Source organism: Lutra lutra, chromosome 1, assembly GCF_902655055.1.
Source record: "Lutra lutra chromosome 1, mLutLut1.2, whole genome shotgun sequence".
NCBI lineage: Eukaryota > Metazoa > Chordata > Mammalia > Carnivora > Mustelidae > Lutra > Lutra lutra.
Window position 1 is genome coordinate 127,257,931 of NC_062278.1, and position 14,945 is coordinate 127,272,875.

At 42.6% G+C, this 14,945-nt stretch overlaps 1 protein-coding gene across 2 annotated transcripts in view; it reads right to left on the bottom strand.

Moving 5' to 3' along the window:
• Window positions 1–14,416, bottom strand: part of CLDN18 (claudin 18) — a 28,958-nt gene extending 14,542 nt beyond the window's left edge. Inside the window, exon 1 of one of the 2 annotated variants that reach the window (XM_047736151.1) lies at window positions 14,197–14,416. In XM_047736151.1, coding sequence (XP_047592107.1) covers window positions 14,197–14,416 — 220 coding nt within the window. Of the gene's footprint in view, window positions 1–4,895; window positions 5,294–14,196 lie in introns of those variants that run through there. The other variant, XM_047736144.1, reaches the window with a different exon arrangement.
• Between the last annotated feature and the right edge of the window lie 529 nt (window positions 14,417–14,945).

Consider the following 14,945-nt stretch of genomic DNA (forward strand, 5'->3'; position numbering starts at 1 on the left):
TAAAAGATGCTTGATTTTGGAGAAAGAGAAAACCTTGGAAGGTCAAGTGTCCTAATTGTTGTGGGTGTTGTAGACAGGGCAGTAATGATTTATTGACACCAAGAGCCAGATCTTGTAAATGGTTCGCAGAACACTTTCATACAGATGCCTTATTGTGAGGCATTTCACAGATGGGGAAAGCAAGGTCAGGAGATGTACCTGGTCAAGCTATGCTCTTAATCCCAGCTCACTTGCCTCTATCACAGGGCCCTACCACAGCACCATATTCAATCCAAATATTTGCAAACACATTAGAAAAAACATTACTTGGGGTGGCTGGGTGGCTCAGTTGGTTGAGCGTTCGACTCTTGATTTTGGCTCAGGTCATGATCTTGGGGTGGTGGGATGAAGCCAATATCAGGCTCTGTGTTCAGTGGGGAGTCTGCTTGGGAGTTTCTCTCTTCTCCCTCTGCCCCTCCTTTTGCCCTCTTTCTCAAATAAATACATAAATCTTAAAAAAAAAAAAGAAAACATTACTTGACCATGACGTCATTATGGGACCAGGGCCATGGTCTTTGCCTCCTCTCTACCCTGCTCTTTGACGGCCCTTTCCCCCACCCCCACTGTCTCCAGGGTGGGGGAAAGGGAATGATACACAAGTCATCCATTCTTTAAATTTGGTACTCCTAATTGTGCATTTGTGATGATAAATGGGTCAAGGGGCTGGTGTACAAGTGCAGAGCACTCTCCTCAATTCTAAAGGCAGCCTCTTCTAGCTGGAATGCAGAAGCAGGGCCTGAGCATGGGCAGGGGAAGAGATACAGACTTGGAAGGTTTACGACCTCATGTTCATTTCCTGCTTCTGCCATCTTCCACCCATGGGAAATTGGGCACCTTACTTTGTCTCCCTATCTCAGCCTCAGTTTCCACTTTTATAAAAACAAAGCTAATACACATTTTGCTGTATTGCTGTGAAGATTAAACTGGAGGGTCTATATGTAGTCCAATAAATTGTAACTGTTTTTATTTCTGGGCACTGTCCTTGGAGAACTACATGCTTCATTAACTGTTTGGAATATAATGAGAAAGAATCTTTGGCTATTCATTATACAGAGCTGGTCATTTACAGATAAACAGTCCTGTTACCACCAACACTCATGTCATTGGTCTATCTTTGGTTACATAATACAGCCAGTTGAATGAAATTAAATTATTCTGTGGCTGTAAGTTCTAACTAAATGTGATACATTTTAATCAGATGAATGAAGGGTTATGTGAGATTTTGCAAGAAAAGAGCTTATCCTTAGGAAGAAATGGATAATTGGTAGTGATATTATTATTGCTAATTCAGGTGTTACAGGGGTACCTGCCTCATGCTTTTATATACCTTAAAGTTTACTTTTCTGCTAGAGGGTGGTACTCCCCTGAGTTCTAGGTCAAAATTAAATTCTCTGCAACCTTCATTTCTGTTTTAAGGCATTTCACTCAGATTCTCTGCTTCAAGTCTCTCTTCCCTACGCACCTTGTCATGCTCAAGAAAATGCTTTCAGCAGTTATTCTTTTTTTCTTTTTTTTCAATATTTTATTTATTTATTTGAGAGCGAGGCAGTGAGAGAGAGCATGAATGAGGAGAAGGTCAGAGGGAGAAGCAGACTCCCCGTGGAACTGGGAGCCCGATGTGGGACTCGATCCCGGGACTCCGGGATCATGACCTGAGCCGAAAGCAGTCGTCCAACCAACTGAGCCACCCAGGCGTCCCTCAGCAGTTATTCTTGATGGCCAAGTTCCCCCTAGGTGCTAAGTCCTGGGTGGTTAATATTACCCCTTTCTGCCTCCTCAGAAGCCCCACAAATGTCCACCAGCCCCCCACCAGACTCCTCTCTGGCTGCTCCATCTTCTTATATTTCTGCCTTTAGTTTTGGAGTATCTTTTTACCCTTTTCCTTCTGACAGTCTTCTAGCCCATCCCTTACTTTAGTCAGCCAAATATTTTTTGTTTTGTTTTGTTTTATTTTATTTTTGAGAGAGGGTGCGAGTTGGGGGCAGGGAGGGAGGGAGAGAATCTTAAGGAGGCTCCAGCCCAGCATGGAGCCCAACTCTGGGCTCTCGATCTTAGGACCCTAAGATCATGACCTGAGTTGAAATCAAGAGTCAGACACTTAACGGACTGAGCCACCCAGGCACCCCAAGTCAGCCAAATCTTAAGTCACCAAACAAATATATGCATTATGGGATGCCAGTTTACATTTTGGTCACTTCTGCTGCAGGAGGCCCGGCTGTTCTTAAATCTGCACTGTTCTCCATGGCCATACATTATCAGTTATTTAAGGTATCTCCTTTTTGGCAATTCAGGCTCAAGAAATGTCTTTCCTGGCTTTTGATGGAATCCTCTTCCCCCGATACAGGCAGGAAGGACTGGGATATACCTGTGTGAGGGCTGCCTGGAGCTTTTCAGCTTTTCAAAATTGTGAGCAGTGTCACAAGGGTGGATACGCTCAATGCTATCAGCGTGCCCTAGGTCTGGCATAGAGATTTGTGGGATCCTATTCAATATGGTCATGTGAGGAGGCCTCACGGTGGAGGTCATATTTGAGTTGGACCTTGCACGTGAGAAGATTTGTGAGATGGCAGTGGGGCAGTGGAGGGGGGCTTTTGGCATTGGGGGCAATGGATATCCAGGACCAAGCCCACGGTATAGTAGATGGACAGGGAGGAGCACAGCCTGGGGGCAGAGGAATAGTAAGAGAGAAGTCAGGCAAGGTGAGGCATGCAGGGGACTATGGGCGTCAGGCTGTCATTTCTGCCCCGAATTTATGTGAACGGGGAATCCATGGGAAAGTCTGGGTTTTCAAATATCCAGGGAGATGAGAACTGAGAACTGGAAGCTAGTGATTGGAATGTCTACCTGACCATCTGCCGTAGTCAAAGGAGTAAACACTCCAAAGAGAGGAAGGATGGAAAGCAGACTGAGAAAGACAAAGAGTGAGAGGGGAAGTAAAATTTATTCTTTTACTTTGGTTTTCAGTGACCCAGGGAGAGACAGAATTTGATAATGATCAGAATCATGAGATCTTCTAGGAGAAAAGAATATAGCCTAAGTAAGGAGGAGAGATGAAAGAGGCAAGAAGGACAGGGGCTGATCAGAGGGGATGATGAGAGAGGATGGTGTGGGGCTCCATGAGTGGAAAAGAAACAGAATGAGAGAGAGAGAGATTGGTAACGTGTGGGGTCCTGGTTCGAGGTTTTTCAGTATGAAGTCATAGGATGTCATCCCTTAATTTTGAGTATGAGGTCAATCTTTTTCCTTCACGTAATAGTTAAAATAAGGTGAGGCTAGCAGCTCAGTAATCCATGTTTGTACCTTCTGCCTTCTGACCTCTCCCCTCACACCACAGTATAATACCTCCTCTGTGGCTATCTGCCCTGCGGCCAGGTCCTACCTGCCTTGTTTCCCTAAGCAGGTCTCAGTTGGTGATCTGCTGGACCTGAAGTACAAGTGACTTCCAGAGGTGCCTGGGTAGCTCAGTTGGTTAAGTGTCTGCTTTCGGCCCAGGTCATGATCCCAGAGTCCTGGGATTGAGTCCTGTTTCCAGCTACATACTGGGCGGGGAGCCTGCTTCTCCTTCTCCCTCTGTTGCTCCCCCTGCTTGTACTTTCTCTCTTCTCTCTCTCTCTCTCTCTGTGTCAAATAAATAAATAAAATCTTTTAAAAAAGTGGCTTTCAAAATGCAGCAATTATTCCAATTCTACTCTGTTACCCATCTTCTATTTCTTTCCAAAAATGAAGATACATTAGTTGAATTGCTTTTCATAATTCAATTTCAAGTGCTGTATAGGTAGTGTCGTGAAAATTTATTTCCACCTACCTGCTCACAAGGTGCTCATTTCAGAGTGGCAAACCTAACACTTCCTCACCAAACTCATATCTTTGGCCACTCCTTGGAGCCACTGGTTAGAATGGCCTTTTATTTTCTTTTTGCCCACCCTCTTTCTTTAAATACAAGTAGATCCCAGGATATCTAGAATGCAAAGTTCCTATGAGCACGTTTGAAATAATAATCTGTATTAAAAGCAGGGGTTTAACATACTTCATCTTCAAGGGTGAAAAGATGTCACATTTATAATTGTATTTATATTGTGAGATTATTTTAATTATAACTTTATAATATTCTGGCATATGTTGTTTTTTAGGAGTGCATACTAGAACTTCTCAATGCAAAGCAAGAAAAGAGGTATTTATAATTGAATGGCAATATATATTTTCTGGCACTCACAGAGACTCCAACTTTTCTTTTCTTTTCTTTTTTAAAAATTTTATTTATTTATTTGACAGACAGAGATCACAAGCAGGCAGAGAGGCAGGCAGAGAGAGAGGGGGGAAGCAGGCTCCCCACTGAGCAGAGAGCCAGACACGGGGCTCGATCCCCAGGACCCTGGGATCATGACTTGAGCTGAAGGCAGTGACTTTAACCCACTGAGCCACCCAGGCGTCCCGAGACTCCAACTTTTCAAAGAAAAATTGAATTGAATTGAAAATGAAAGGAAATGAGCTCTCAGTCAACATTTTTGGCTAGAAGAAAATATTCACCATCCTACTTCCTTGCTTCCGTGTATGTACAGGCAAGAGCAAGTCAGAGGCACATACATACCCATGATTTCCTTTGAAGACCATAATGCTAGTATCCCGAGCATGCCCTAAGAACAGATCCCTTTTCTTCATGCCCTGTACTTCCTTTGACTTGAGTATGAATTCTCCGATTTTCTCCCGTATGATCTAGCCCTCTCTGTCATGGGGCCGACTTCTCTTATTCACACCTTTTATTCTGAGCCAAGGCTGCAAGGGTCACCCCTGGTGCTGCAGGGAGCGCGGGTCAGTCCCTGCCCGGCCCTCACCGGCCGGTCCCCCGCCCGGCCTACCTGGAAGGCCCAGGATGGTGAAGTAGGGCCGGCACTCGGTGAACCCTGAGCTCTGCCTCACGCAGCTCCGCCAGAGCCCCTCGTACTGGAACACAGAGGTGACGGGGTTGTCATACAGGTCCTGGGTACTCCACATGTCCATCCCCGTGGCGGCGATGCAGCCGGCCAGGCCCAGGAGGGATAGGAGGAAGCCCACCACTTGGCATGTGGTGGTGGACATGGCCTTAGCCCACGCACCTTCCGACCACCTGCTCAGGACGAGCTGCGCCTTCCTCCTGAGCCGGGTGTGGGCGGGCAGGCAGTGCTCCTGAGCCTGGCTGCCCTAATCAGATGGTTTCCCTAAGCTCTTGGTGTTTGCTCACAGTGTTTTCCTTAGATTAGTTCAGTTTCACTCTTGGTTCAAGGGCATTATTTTTTCATTTGTTAGGGTAGCAGCCCCAAGAGGCACTTGTCCTGTCGAGCTGCGCAGGCCCAGGTGGTTTGAGAGCTGAGCCGTCCGAATGGACACCTTGCGCAAAGGCCGTGCCAGCCTCTCCCGGGTCCCTGGCTCTGGCTCTGTCCCTTAAGCTCACTGGCACCCACCTGGGGAGAAAGTTGACGAGTCCAGCACCCCTACAAGCTTTTCCTTGAGGCTCTGCTCGTCACAGGAAACCACTTTGGCTGACCTCAGTTAAAACAAAGGCCCTGGAGTCTGCACCTTGAATCAGAACTCCACATTTTCTCCTCACAGCTCATAAACTACTTCCCATGCACATTTTTCCATTTTGCTCTTACAGAAATGGGTAGAGTAGGTATTATTATCCCAACTCATATCTATTTTGAGGCAAGTGAAGTAGGAATAGATTGAAGAACTTGTTTAAGTGCCTTGGATCACACATGCATTAAAGTCAGCAAAGATGGAGCTCCAGTCCCCACTTCTGATCTGATATTCTTTCTCCATTTCTATGTGGAGTGGCAGAGGCAGGCAAGGTGTCCCCACTTTTGAGAACAGGAAGGCAAATCCTAGAGATTTGGTTTTGTTTTACAGGTATTGGAAATAGGAGGAGAAGAAGCGAGATGTCCAGCTGACCTCCATGTCACACTTTCATTCACACCATGAGAACCACATGGAGACCACATGGCAGACACAGAAGGTTCTAGAAAGGCCAGAGAAGGGCTCAGGGCTGGCTGGGCCTAAGTGCCTGATCTGGTTACTGAGAGCCCTGGGATCTGCTCCTGACACTGTCACTAACATGCTGTATGCTAGATGATTTTGGGCAAACTGCTCAACATCTGCAGGTCATGGTTTCTTTGTCTGTAACATTTGCATATTAAAGTAGAATACTTCAGTGACCTTTCAGATCTCACACACTGTCTTCAACATTTTGCAGAAAAGTTTTCACTATAATTGGTCAAAATATCAGGAATTACATAATCGCAAAAAAGAGAGACCTGGCCAGAAATTAGCCATTGCATTTTGCTTACCCAGTTCGATTTTGTAAGAGAATTGACTGACCTGCTACTTTCTCGGGGTCATGTTTGTCTTGCCTCTGAATTCAGAACCATCTTTTTTTTTTTTTTAAAGTTGGTTCTACACCCAGCATGGAGTCAACATGGGGCTTGAACTCACAACCCTGAGATCAAAACCTGAGCTGAAACCAAGAGTCAGACACTTAACTGACTGAGCCACCCAGGCACCCCCAGAACCATTGTAATTACAGCTTCCCCAGCTCTGGATTTCCAGGCCTGGAAACACATCCAACATACCAATCTCTAGCCTGTACAGGTTCTCCAGGAAACAAGCCTTTGCATCTGGACATTTCAGTGTTATCTTGAGTGCACCCAGCCACTGCTCCCATTCCTTTTTTTCTCCCCAGCAAACACAGAAAGCAAATATAGACGGTCTCCCCCTAGTTTGAACAGACACCACACTCCGCTCAAGTGCTTATCTTGCTCTATGTTCTGTGATCAGTGTAGAGAGTGAATCATGAGCCAGAAAACTCAAAAAAAGAGAGTAAGCAGGAGTTACATCCCTTTTGGTGAAACAGCATTGGTGTCTGTTTTCCCTGAACTGAGTTACGAGGCCAAGTACAAAAGGTGAGGAGGAAGCAACTAGAAAAAGGGCCTCTAGTATCTGCTGCTGGATGGGGCTTGACCAATTAGATTGGAAAGTACTGGAATAGTTCAAGAATGATTCTGCCACTGTTTCTATGGAGAAAGTCCATTTTGCTCTTGTTTCAACCAAGAAGCAGTATTTTTATTCATAAAGAGTTTGGTTTCCAGTTGTTCATTTTTTGATCTTTGTCTAACACCCACCCCATATCTTGACTTTAATGCCACTGAAATAGTAGATGGAAAATGAAAAAAAAAACCAAAAGAAATAGCTTATTATAAGTTACCTATTCTCACTCATTGCTGTTTCCCTCCCCCTTCCCTATGCAAATGCTTTAGGCAAAATTGTAAGACCTGGGGAAAAACATTATTCAGGTAATAATGAATTAGCTTTCTCTCTTGTTTGAAATGGTGACAGTGACTTCATTTTTTGGAAGAAGGAAAAGTTAATTTTAAAGGATAAACTAAAGCTACTTCTATCTAGTAGAATACTGAACGAATATAGAGAAAATGTAAGTCTCCATATTTTTTTTTAAAGATTTTATTTATTGGGGCACCTGGGTGGCTCAGTGGATTAAAGCCTCTGCCTTCAGCTCAGGTCATGATCCCAGGGTCCTGGGATCGAGCCCCGCATCGGGCTCTCTGCTCAGCCGGAAGCCTGCTTCCTCCTCTCTCCTCTCTCTCTGCCTGCCTCTCTGCCTACTTATGATCTCTGTCTGTCAAATAAATAAATAAAATCTTAAAAAAAAAGATTTTATTTATTTATTTGACAGAGAGACAGATCACAAGCGGGCAGAGAGAGAGAGGGAAGCAGGCTCCCTGCTGAGCAGAGAGCCCGATATGGGACTCGATACTAGGACCCTGGGATCATGACCTGAGCTGAAAGCAGAGGCTTTAACCCATTGAGCCACCCAGGCACCCCATCTCCATATTTTTTAAAAAAATGTAAGTCTATGTACTTTTTTAATGTGAAATAAATATTGATAGATTTTAAAACATCTGGAGGATGGAATCTGTCACTTCCTGGTGGCTATAAAATGAGTGGACCACGGCTTTAAGGGTAACTGCTCAAGAGTGAATGGGGGTCCACAGAGGAAAATCTGGGTTCCTCGCTCAGGGGAGAGGCTTTGTTAAAATACATTAAATGTATCTCTAATAATAATAACAACTCATGGTCTGATTATAATAACATGTAATAATAATAATTCATGGTCTGATTCTGTTTAACAATAATGGGGTTGGTATAACTTTGTTTAATAATCTTTAAAATGGAGCAAAATTTTTTGCTGATTTCTTCAGGGAAATCATCCCTATATTTAGGTTTAAATGTGGTCTGGTAGTGTCATTTTAGGTCGTAAATGTTCAGCAGTTCATATTATTTTACTGATATTGGAGAAAAAAATTTCTCCCACCCTTTCCTTACATCATTTTAGGAATAATAATATGTAAAATGCCTTCTGTGGTAATTAGGAAAATATGGTGGTTGAATAGCGATATAAAATATCACAGCTAGGAATACAGGAGGAGTAAAACGAATATACTAGCAAGACAAATCACTGATATGTCTGTTAATTTCTTTTTTAAAAATATTACCACACGGTATATCCCTAATTTCTGATTAGGGATTAGAATAGATCTTTTGGTGCTCATAATTGAAAATTTGGAAGTCAAGGAAATTTTACCAAATCACTCATAATTTTAAATACTAGGGAAAATATTTGGCTTATTTCCTTTTTATCCTTTCTCTGTATATATGTATTTTCACATGATTAAGAGATTATAGGACTTGATGTTTTGCTCTTTTAACTTAATTGCATACATAGGCAATTAAAGCTCTTTGTAAACATCACTAAATATGTGTAAAATTAAACATTTATTTCAATATGAACAAATTAGTATTTTAGTACTAGCAGATTAATATTCTGTTTCATAGAGGTGCTATTATTCACCTAAACAACATCTATTCTTATGTAGTTGGGTTATACCCCTCCCCAAGTTGTGTGTGTGTGTGTGTGTGTGTGTGTGTGTGTGTGTGTGTGTGACAAACAACATTACGATGAACATCCTTGCAAAACTATTTGCAAGCATTTCTGATTAGTTAGAATAGATTCCTAGGAGTAGAATTAAGATGTCAAAGGGCGTGAAGTTTTTAAAAAATCTTTTTTATATAGAACCAGATTTTTTTCCTATGAATTTTATTCTAGCAGCAGTATTTGAAAGATCTTGTCTCATTGCACTCTTATCTAATTTGTGAATTTGGTAAGTTATACACAATCATTTGTTTTAATTTGCATTATTTTGATTACTAATGAGTTTGAAATTTTTTAAAAAACAAATGCTTATGAAAAACTATTTTTTTCCTTTTCCTGAATTGTCAGATTGTACCCTTTCTCATTTATTTACTGGAATTTTAGGACTTTGCCTATTGATTTATTGAATAAATTATCTGTTTAAGATCTTAAATACCATTATTTATTTATTTATTTATTTATTATGTTCAATTAGCCAACATATAGTACTGTTATAATTACTGAAAAGATATTTTCTCATTGATTATTTGATTTTTAAATTTTTTCATGGTTTTACATATTCTATTTATTGCTTCATAGTACCTGGTGCATAATATGTGCTTAAAAAATATTTGCTGAATAATGCAGTTAGATGAGTTTACTTTTGTGTTTCCTCCATCATTTCTATGCTTAGGAGTTTATTTTCTATTTAGAGGAAGCAAACAATATTAGAATTATTTTAGAATTTTAGAAGATTTAAAAGTATTTTTTTGTTTTTACATTACTTAATCTGGAATCGAGTTTGGTATTTATGTTGGTTTTATTATAATTCTTTTTTCCCCTCAAAAAAGCTAATCAATAATTTCTGCAATTTCTTATTGAATAAGCTTTCCTCTCCCCATTGTTTTGTAAATCCTCTCTATATGAAATTCACATATATGTCTTTTTAATTTTAGATTTTGTTCCATTTACCTTTCTGTCCATCTTTGGCCAAAACACAATTTTAATTACCACAACTTTAAAATTTGGCTAAATATCCACTGGAATTAGCCCACTATTTTCATTTTATTCTGTAAGAAAACTATTAAAAGTTAATTTCCTCTGCCTCTTCTTTTTTTTTTTTTTAAAGATTTTATTTATTTATTTGACAGACAGAGATCACAAGTAGGTAGAGAGGCAGGCAGAGAGAGAGGAAGGGAAGCAGGCTCCCTGCTGAGCAGAGAGCCAGATGCGGGACTCAATCCCAGGACCCTGAGATCATGACCTGAGCCGAAGGCAGCGGCTTAACCCACTGAGCCACCCAGGCGCCCCTCCTCTGCCTCTTCTTATGGATAAACAACTTTGTCAAGTTCCTGAAGGAAACTCTCGGTAGTATTTTGATTAGAATTCTTGGTATGTAGCCTAGGTTCTGGAGGAAGTCTGCCTGGGTTTGAATCTTCCCCTATCACTTACTATTACAGTATCATCAGGCAAATTCTTTAATTTTTCTGTGCTTCAGTTTCTTCATCTGTAAAATGGAGATAATTTTACTACTTAACATCATAGTGTTGCTGTGAAAATTTAAGTATGCATAAGTAACTTATGTAAATGTATATAATTATGTAATTTATGTACATTAACATATGCTAATTTATTAAACAGATACCTATACATAGTTAGGTCTCAATAAATTTATTACTAATGATAATAATAAAATAATATAGGATTTATTATTATACATTAATTAGGGACAAATTCCCATCTTCAAAAATTCATATCTTTATAATATTATTATCTAGGAAACTGTAGTATATATTTCCATTTAATTAAGACTTAACTTTTTCTTAGTAAAGCTTCTTTTTCACTCCAAGAGGGGCACTTGTCCAAACCCGATCAGCCCAGGACAGGCTGGTTTCCAGTTATGTGGCTAGTGAAATGATTTTATCTAGGAAGGTTGACTACCAGTCCTACGCCTCAAGTTTCTCTGGAAGCTTTGGTTGGGCCTGACTTCTTCCCTCTGAGCCTGAGTCTGTGCTTGCATTTTGGGGTGTGCAGCTTCTCAGTGGAAATTTAAAAATTCTGTACTTTTATCTCAGTGACAATGAAAATGACATTAAAACATACATTAATACATTCCTGATCCTCAGGCTGGCTCTTAAGGTTCATGTTTGTGTTGGTGGTAATTATCACGTTTATACCAGAAGACAATTAAGTATTCTCAACTGCTATGTGAACAAAGGGTTCATTCTTGCCCAAACAGAAAATACAGTCAGGGGAACCTCTCCTCACTTTGTGGTACTGATGCTCCAAGCTAGGGCACCTGTGCCTTGGGGTCCACACCACACCAGCTTCCCCTCCAAGCATTGCATTGCCAGGTCCTTGCACATACCTGATAGCCGCAATCAGTGGTGGTAAATATACAGCAGAGAACGTTCCCTCCCCAATTCCAGAAATAATTGGGTTGATAATTTTAGACCCACATTTCAATACAACCTTACTTCAAATGAACAAGACCACTGCATTGAGCCTCAGAAACCTGGAATGACAGGGTTGTGCTTGAGTGTGAGAGGTGAGTACCTCAAACTTACTAATACCATTTTGTAAAACAAACCTACACAAGTAGAGAATCTCTGTTAATGATACTGAAGTTGAAACACTGAAACAAATAAAATGCAACAATGGCCTGGAGGCTGTATCTTTGTTAAAATCCAAATGCAAATAAATGAACACTATCCCTAACACCAAACTAATTTTGAACTTTGGATTGATTAGCTTTTCAGTGTTATTTATATTACATTTGCAAATGTGCCTTTTGTACTTGTATAAGACTTACATGCATTGGGAATTTAAATCTATTGTTCTACTTGAATACATTAAAGTAACATTAAAATAAGTATAATTTAAGTGAACATTGAGGGTCTGTAAGAATTTTTTTTTCCCTTAAAAGGGATTCCTATAAAATTCTTTATAAAAATGGTTCTCTAAACTATCTACTGACAGGACTTATATATGCGTGTGCACACACACACACTCGAAGTTTCTGAGAGAAGGCCTAAAGGGCAGTTTCGGTCTGGCCCAATTTTAGCTCTGTGAGCTTGGGCGAGTTGCTCTGCCTCTCTCAGACTCCATCTGTAAAATATATATGGGGCGTGTTGATAGCTGTTGTTAGTCCAGGACAGCTGTCCAAGGAGAAATCTGTGTGGGGCTGAGGCACCAGGCTTTGGCAAGAGGTGAGGCTAGGAAGACCCCTTTGCACTGGGGGCTTTTGCTTTGGGTGAGGTGAGATTTCTGTTTGGAGCCCGAAAGTCTCAGGTCTTCATATTAGGGCAACCCTCTGGGGCTTAGGTGAAGGCACAACAGGGTCTGAGCCCTGTCTCCAGCTGTATTTGACCTTGGGCAAGTCACTCAAACTCATTTTCCTTGTTCCTAAAAGGGTGATAATAATAGCACCAAGCTCATAGGGCAGTTTGCAGAGGTTACACAAAATGTTGCAAACCAGTTGTTTACTCAAGTCCTAGTACATGAGCCACCATTTTTATCCTCCCTTTGTGGAACCGTATGAATGCCTCAGATGGGCGCTCTGTGCGGCTGAGTCCCTCCACCGAGGCCTCTAGCTCTGCATGGACCCAGGTCCTTGTCTCTGGAGAGACTGAACTTTTGCATTTGAGGTGAGGGAGTCTCAGAGCTAAGCCTGGGTCAGCAGGATACAAGGATGTGGGAGAGGCTTATCTCATCTTTGCTCTAGTCCCTCGTGGAGAGAGACCCCCCTGAATCTGCAGTTCGTCACCCACTGATCTGACTCATGTCCGCTTGTTTATACCCAGTCCCCACCTCTGAAGAGACCATTCACTGCCTTCTATGACTGTGCCCACATGAACCCTCTCCTCCAGCCAAGGTCACTCTTCAGTTTTCCCCCAAGTAATACTTGAGGGGTAGCACCCTCATACCTTTGCTCATGCTGCTTTTCCTTCCATGTCCCTGCCCTTTCCAAACCCTACCTGCCTTTCCAGGCTCACTTATGGTTTTTCTTCCTCAGTGGAGCCTTTCCTAAGCAGTTCCATACTCCTCTCATCTCTGTAGCACTGGCCCTCTGGCCTCACTTGGCACCCGTTCATACCCAGCCTGGGGTGCACTTTCATCATTTCAAGGGTGCTAGCCCCAAGAATCTTGAGGTTGCAGTGAGCTCTCCATTAGTAGGTATGGAGTGTATAAAAGAATGATTCACTGTGTGACTTAAGTCTTTACTTGTTACCTTCTGTGCCTTTCTAAGCCTTGACCCTATAGTCAGATGGCAAGTTCCTGGAGGGGAAAGCCCCATTTTCTATTTCTGGTGCTCCCTCCAATGCCCTTCTTGGATCAGTGTCCCTCTCAAGACTTTGATGTATATTTACAGAAGGAACAAAAAACTAAAAAATAAAAATGACAAGTTTATTCAATGTTTTACTCTGTTATATGAGTGAAAGACACTTTTAACATTTCCTCTTTAAAAAAAAAAAAAAAAAACTTTAAAAACCTACTCTTGAGACTTGAATTTTTCTTCAAGTTAAAATGACCAAGCTACTAAGCCAATGAACACACAATCCTTGTGTGGTTCATACCAATCTGGGGAATCACAGCCACACATCTTGCCTCCATGGCAGAGATCCCTTTCCACAGAAGGCCCCTGTGCAGAGAGAGCACCCAGAATCTGACTCCATGTGGCCAGTATTTTCTGGAGGGCAGGAGCTGAGAGCCCAGAGAAGGGGCCCATTCAGCACCCCTCAGAGAACCATGGCACTCAGTTCTTTTTCTGTATGAATCTCTTTCCCCTTCCCCCATTCTGTTGCTGCTGTGGGCTCAGGCTTCCTGGAAGCCGGACCCAGGAATAAAAGGGCCTGGAGATGAAACTCCGTTATATGAGATCCACAGTCCCCATTTCAGGGAGGGGGAATTGGGGCCTAAAGTTGGGCCTCCTGAGTCTTGTTCCTCTGTGTGCTTGAGTCTCCATGCTGTTGCTCATATAGGAGTTGTGAAACGATGGACCCCTTGGGGAAAACTGGGCACTAGCCAGTGAGGGGAACAGGAGCCCTGACAGCTCAGGAAGAGTCTCTCCCTAAGGTTGCTACACTCCTGTTCTGACTCTGGTGTTGGTCGCTGCTGCTCCTCATTCCTCAGCCATCCCTCTGTGGTGCCCCAGGCAGCGGCCTCCATCTCCCTGCCAGCCCACAGCACCCAGCCCTTACCTGGCAGTCCCAGTAGGGTGAAGTAGCCCCGGCACTCGGTGAAGCCCGAGCTCTCACGGACGCAGGAGCGCCACAGCCCTTGGTAGTTGAAAACAGCTGTCACCGGGTTGTTGTACAAGTCCTGGGTGCTCCACTGGTCCATGCAGGTGGCGGCAATGATGCCCGCAACCCCGATCAGCGAAACGATGAACCCCAAGCCCTGGCAGGCAGTCACAGCCATGGTGGAGTGCAGCCTTGACACAGAGCACCACACGACAGAGGGACAGCCCAGTTCTGAGTGTGCAGGGTGTAGGGATGGCGTTTTCTCGGGGAGGTTGGTGCCCACGTCACAAATGGGCCATGCAATGGAGGAGGGGCTCAACAGTGCCACCTGAGCTTGTCCTCCTCCTTTATCTACCCCAGTGAGATAATTTCCACAACATGGTACCAAGACCCATTTGTTTTCTACCATATGTACACTCTACTCACTGTTTACCTTCAGAGGGTGTTTCTTTCCTGATTAGCCAGGTTCCCCTCTGTAGAGGGTAAAGCAGGGGTAGAAGGGCCTGCAGGTTGTCATGCCTCAAAAATAGTTGGAGATGAAAAGGCTTTGTCTGTGAGACCCTCCCAGGGTATCGATGCTGCTCTAATTCAATAAATTAAATAGAACTAAAGCATATAACTGAGAAAATGATGCAAAACATAGTCAAAAATCAAGGGATAGAAAACATGAACCAGCAGTAAGAAGCTTTGGAGTGTAGAATGAGAAG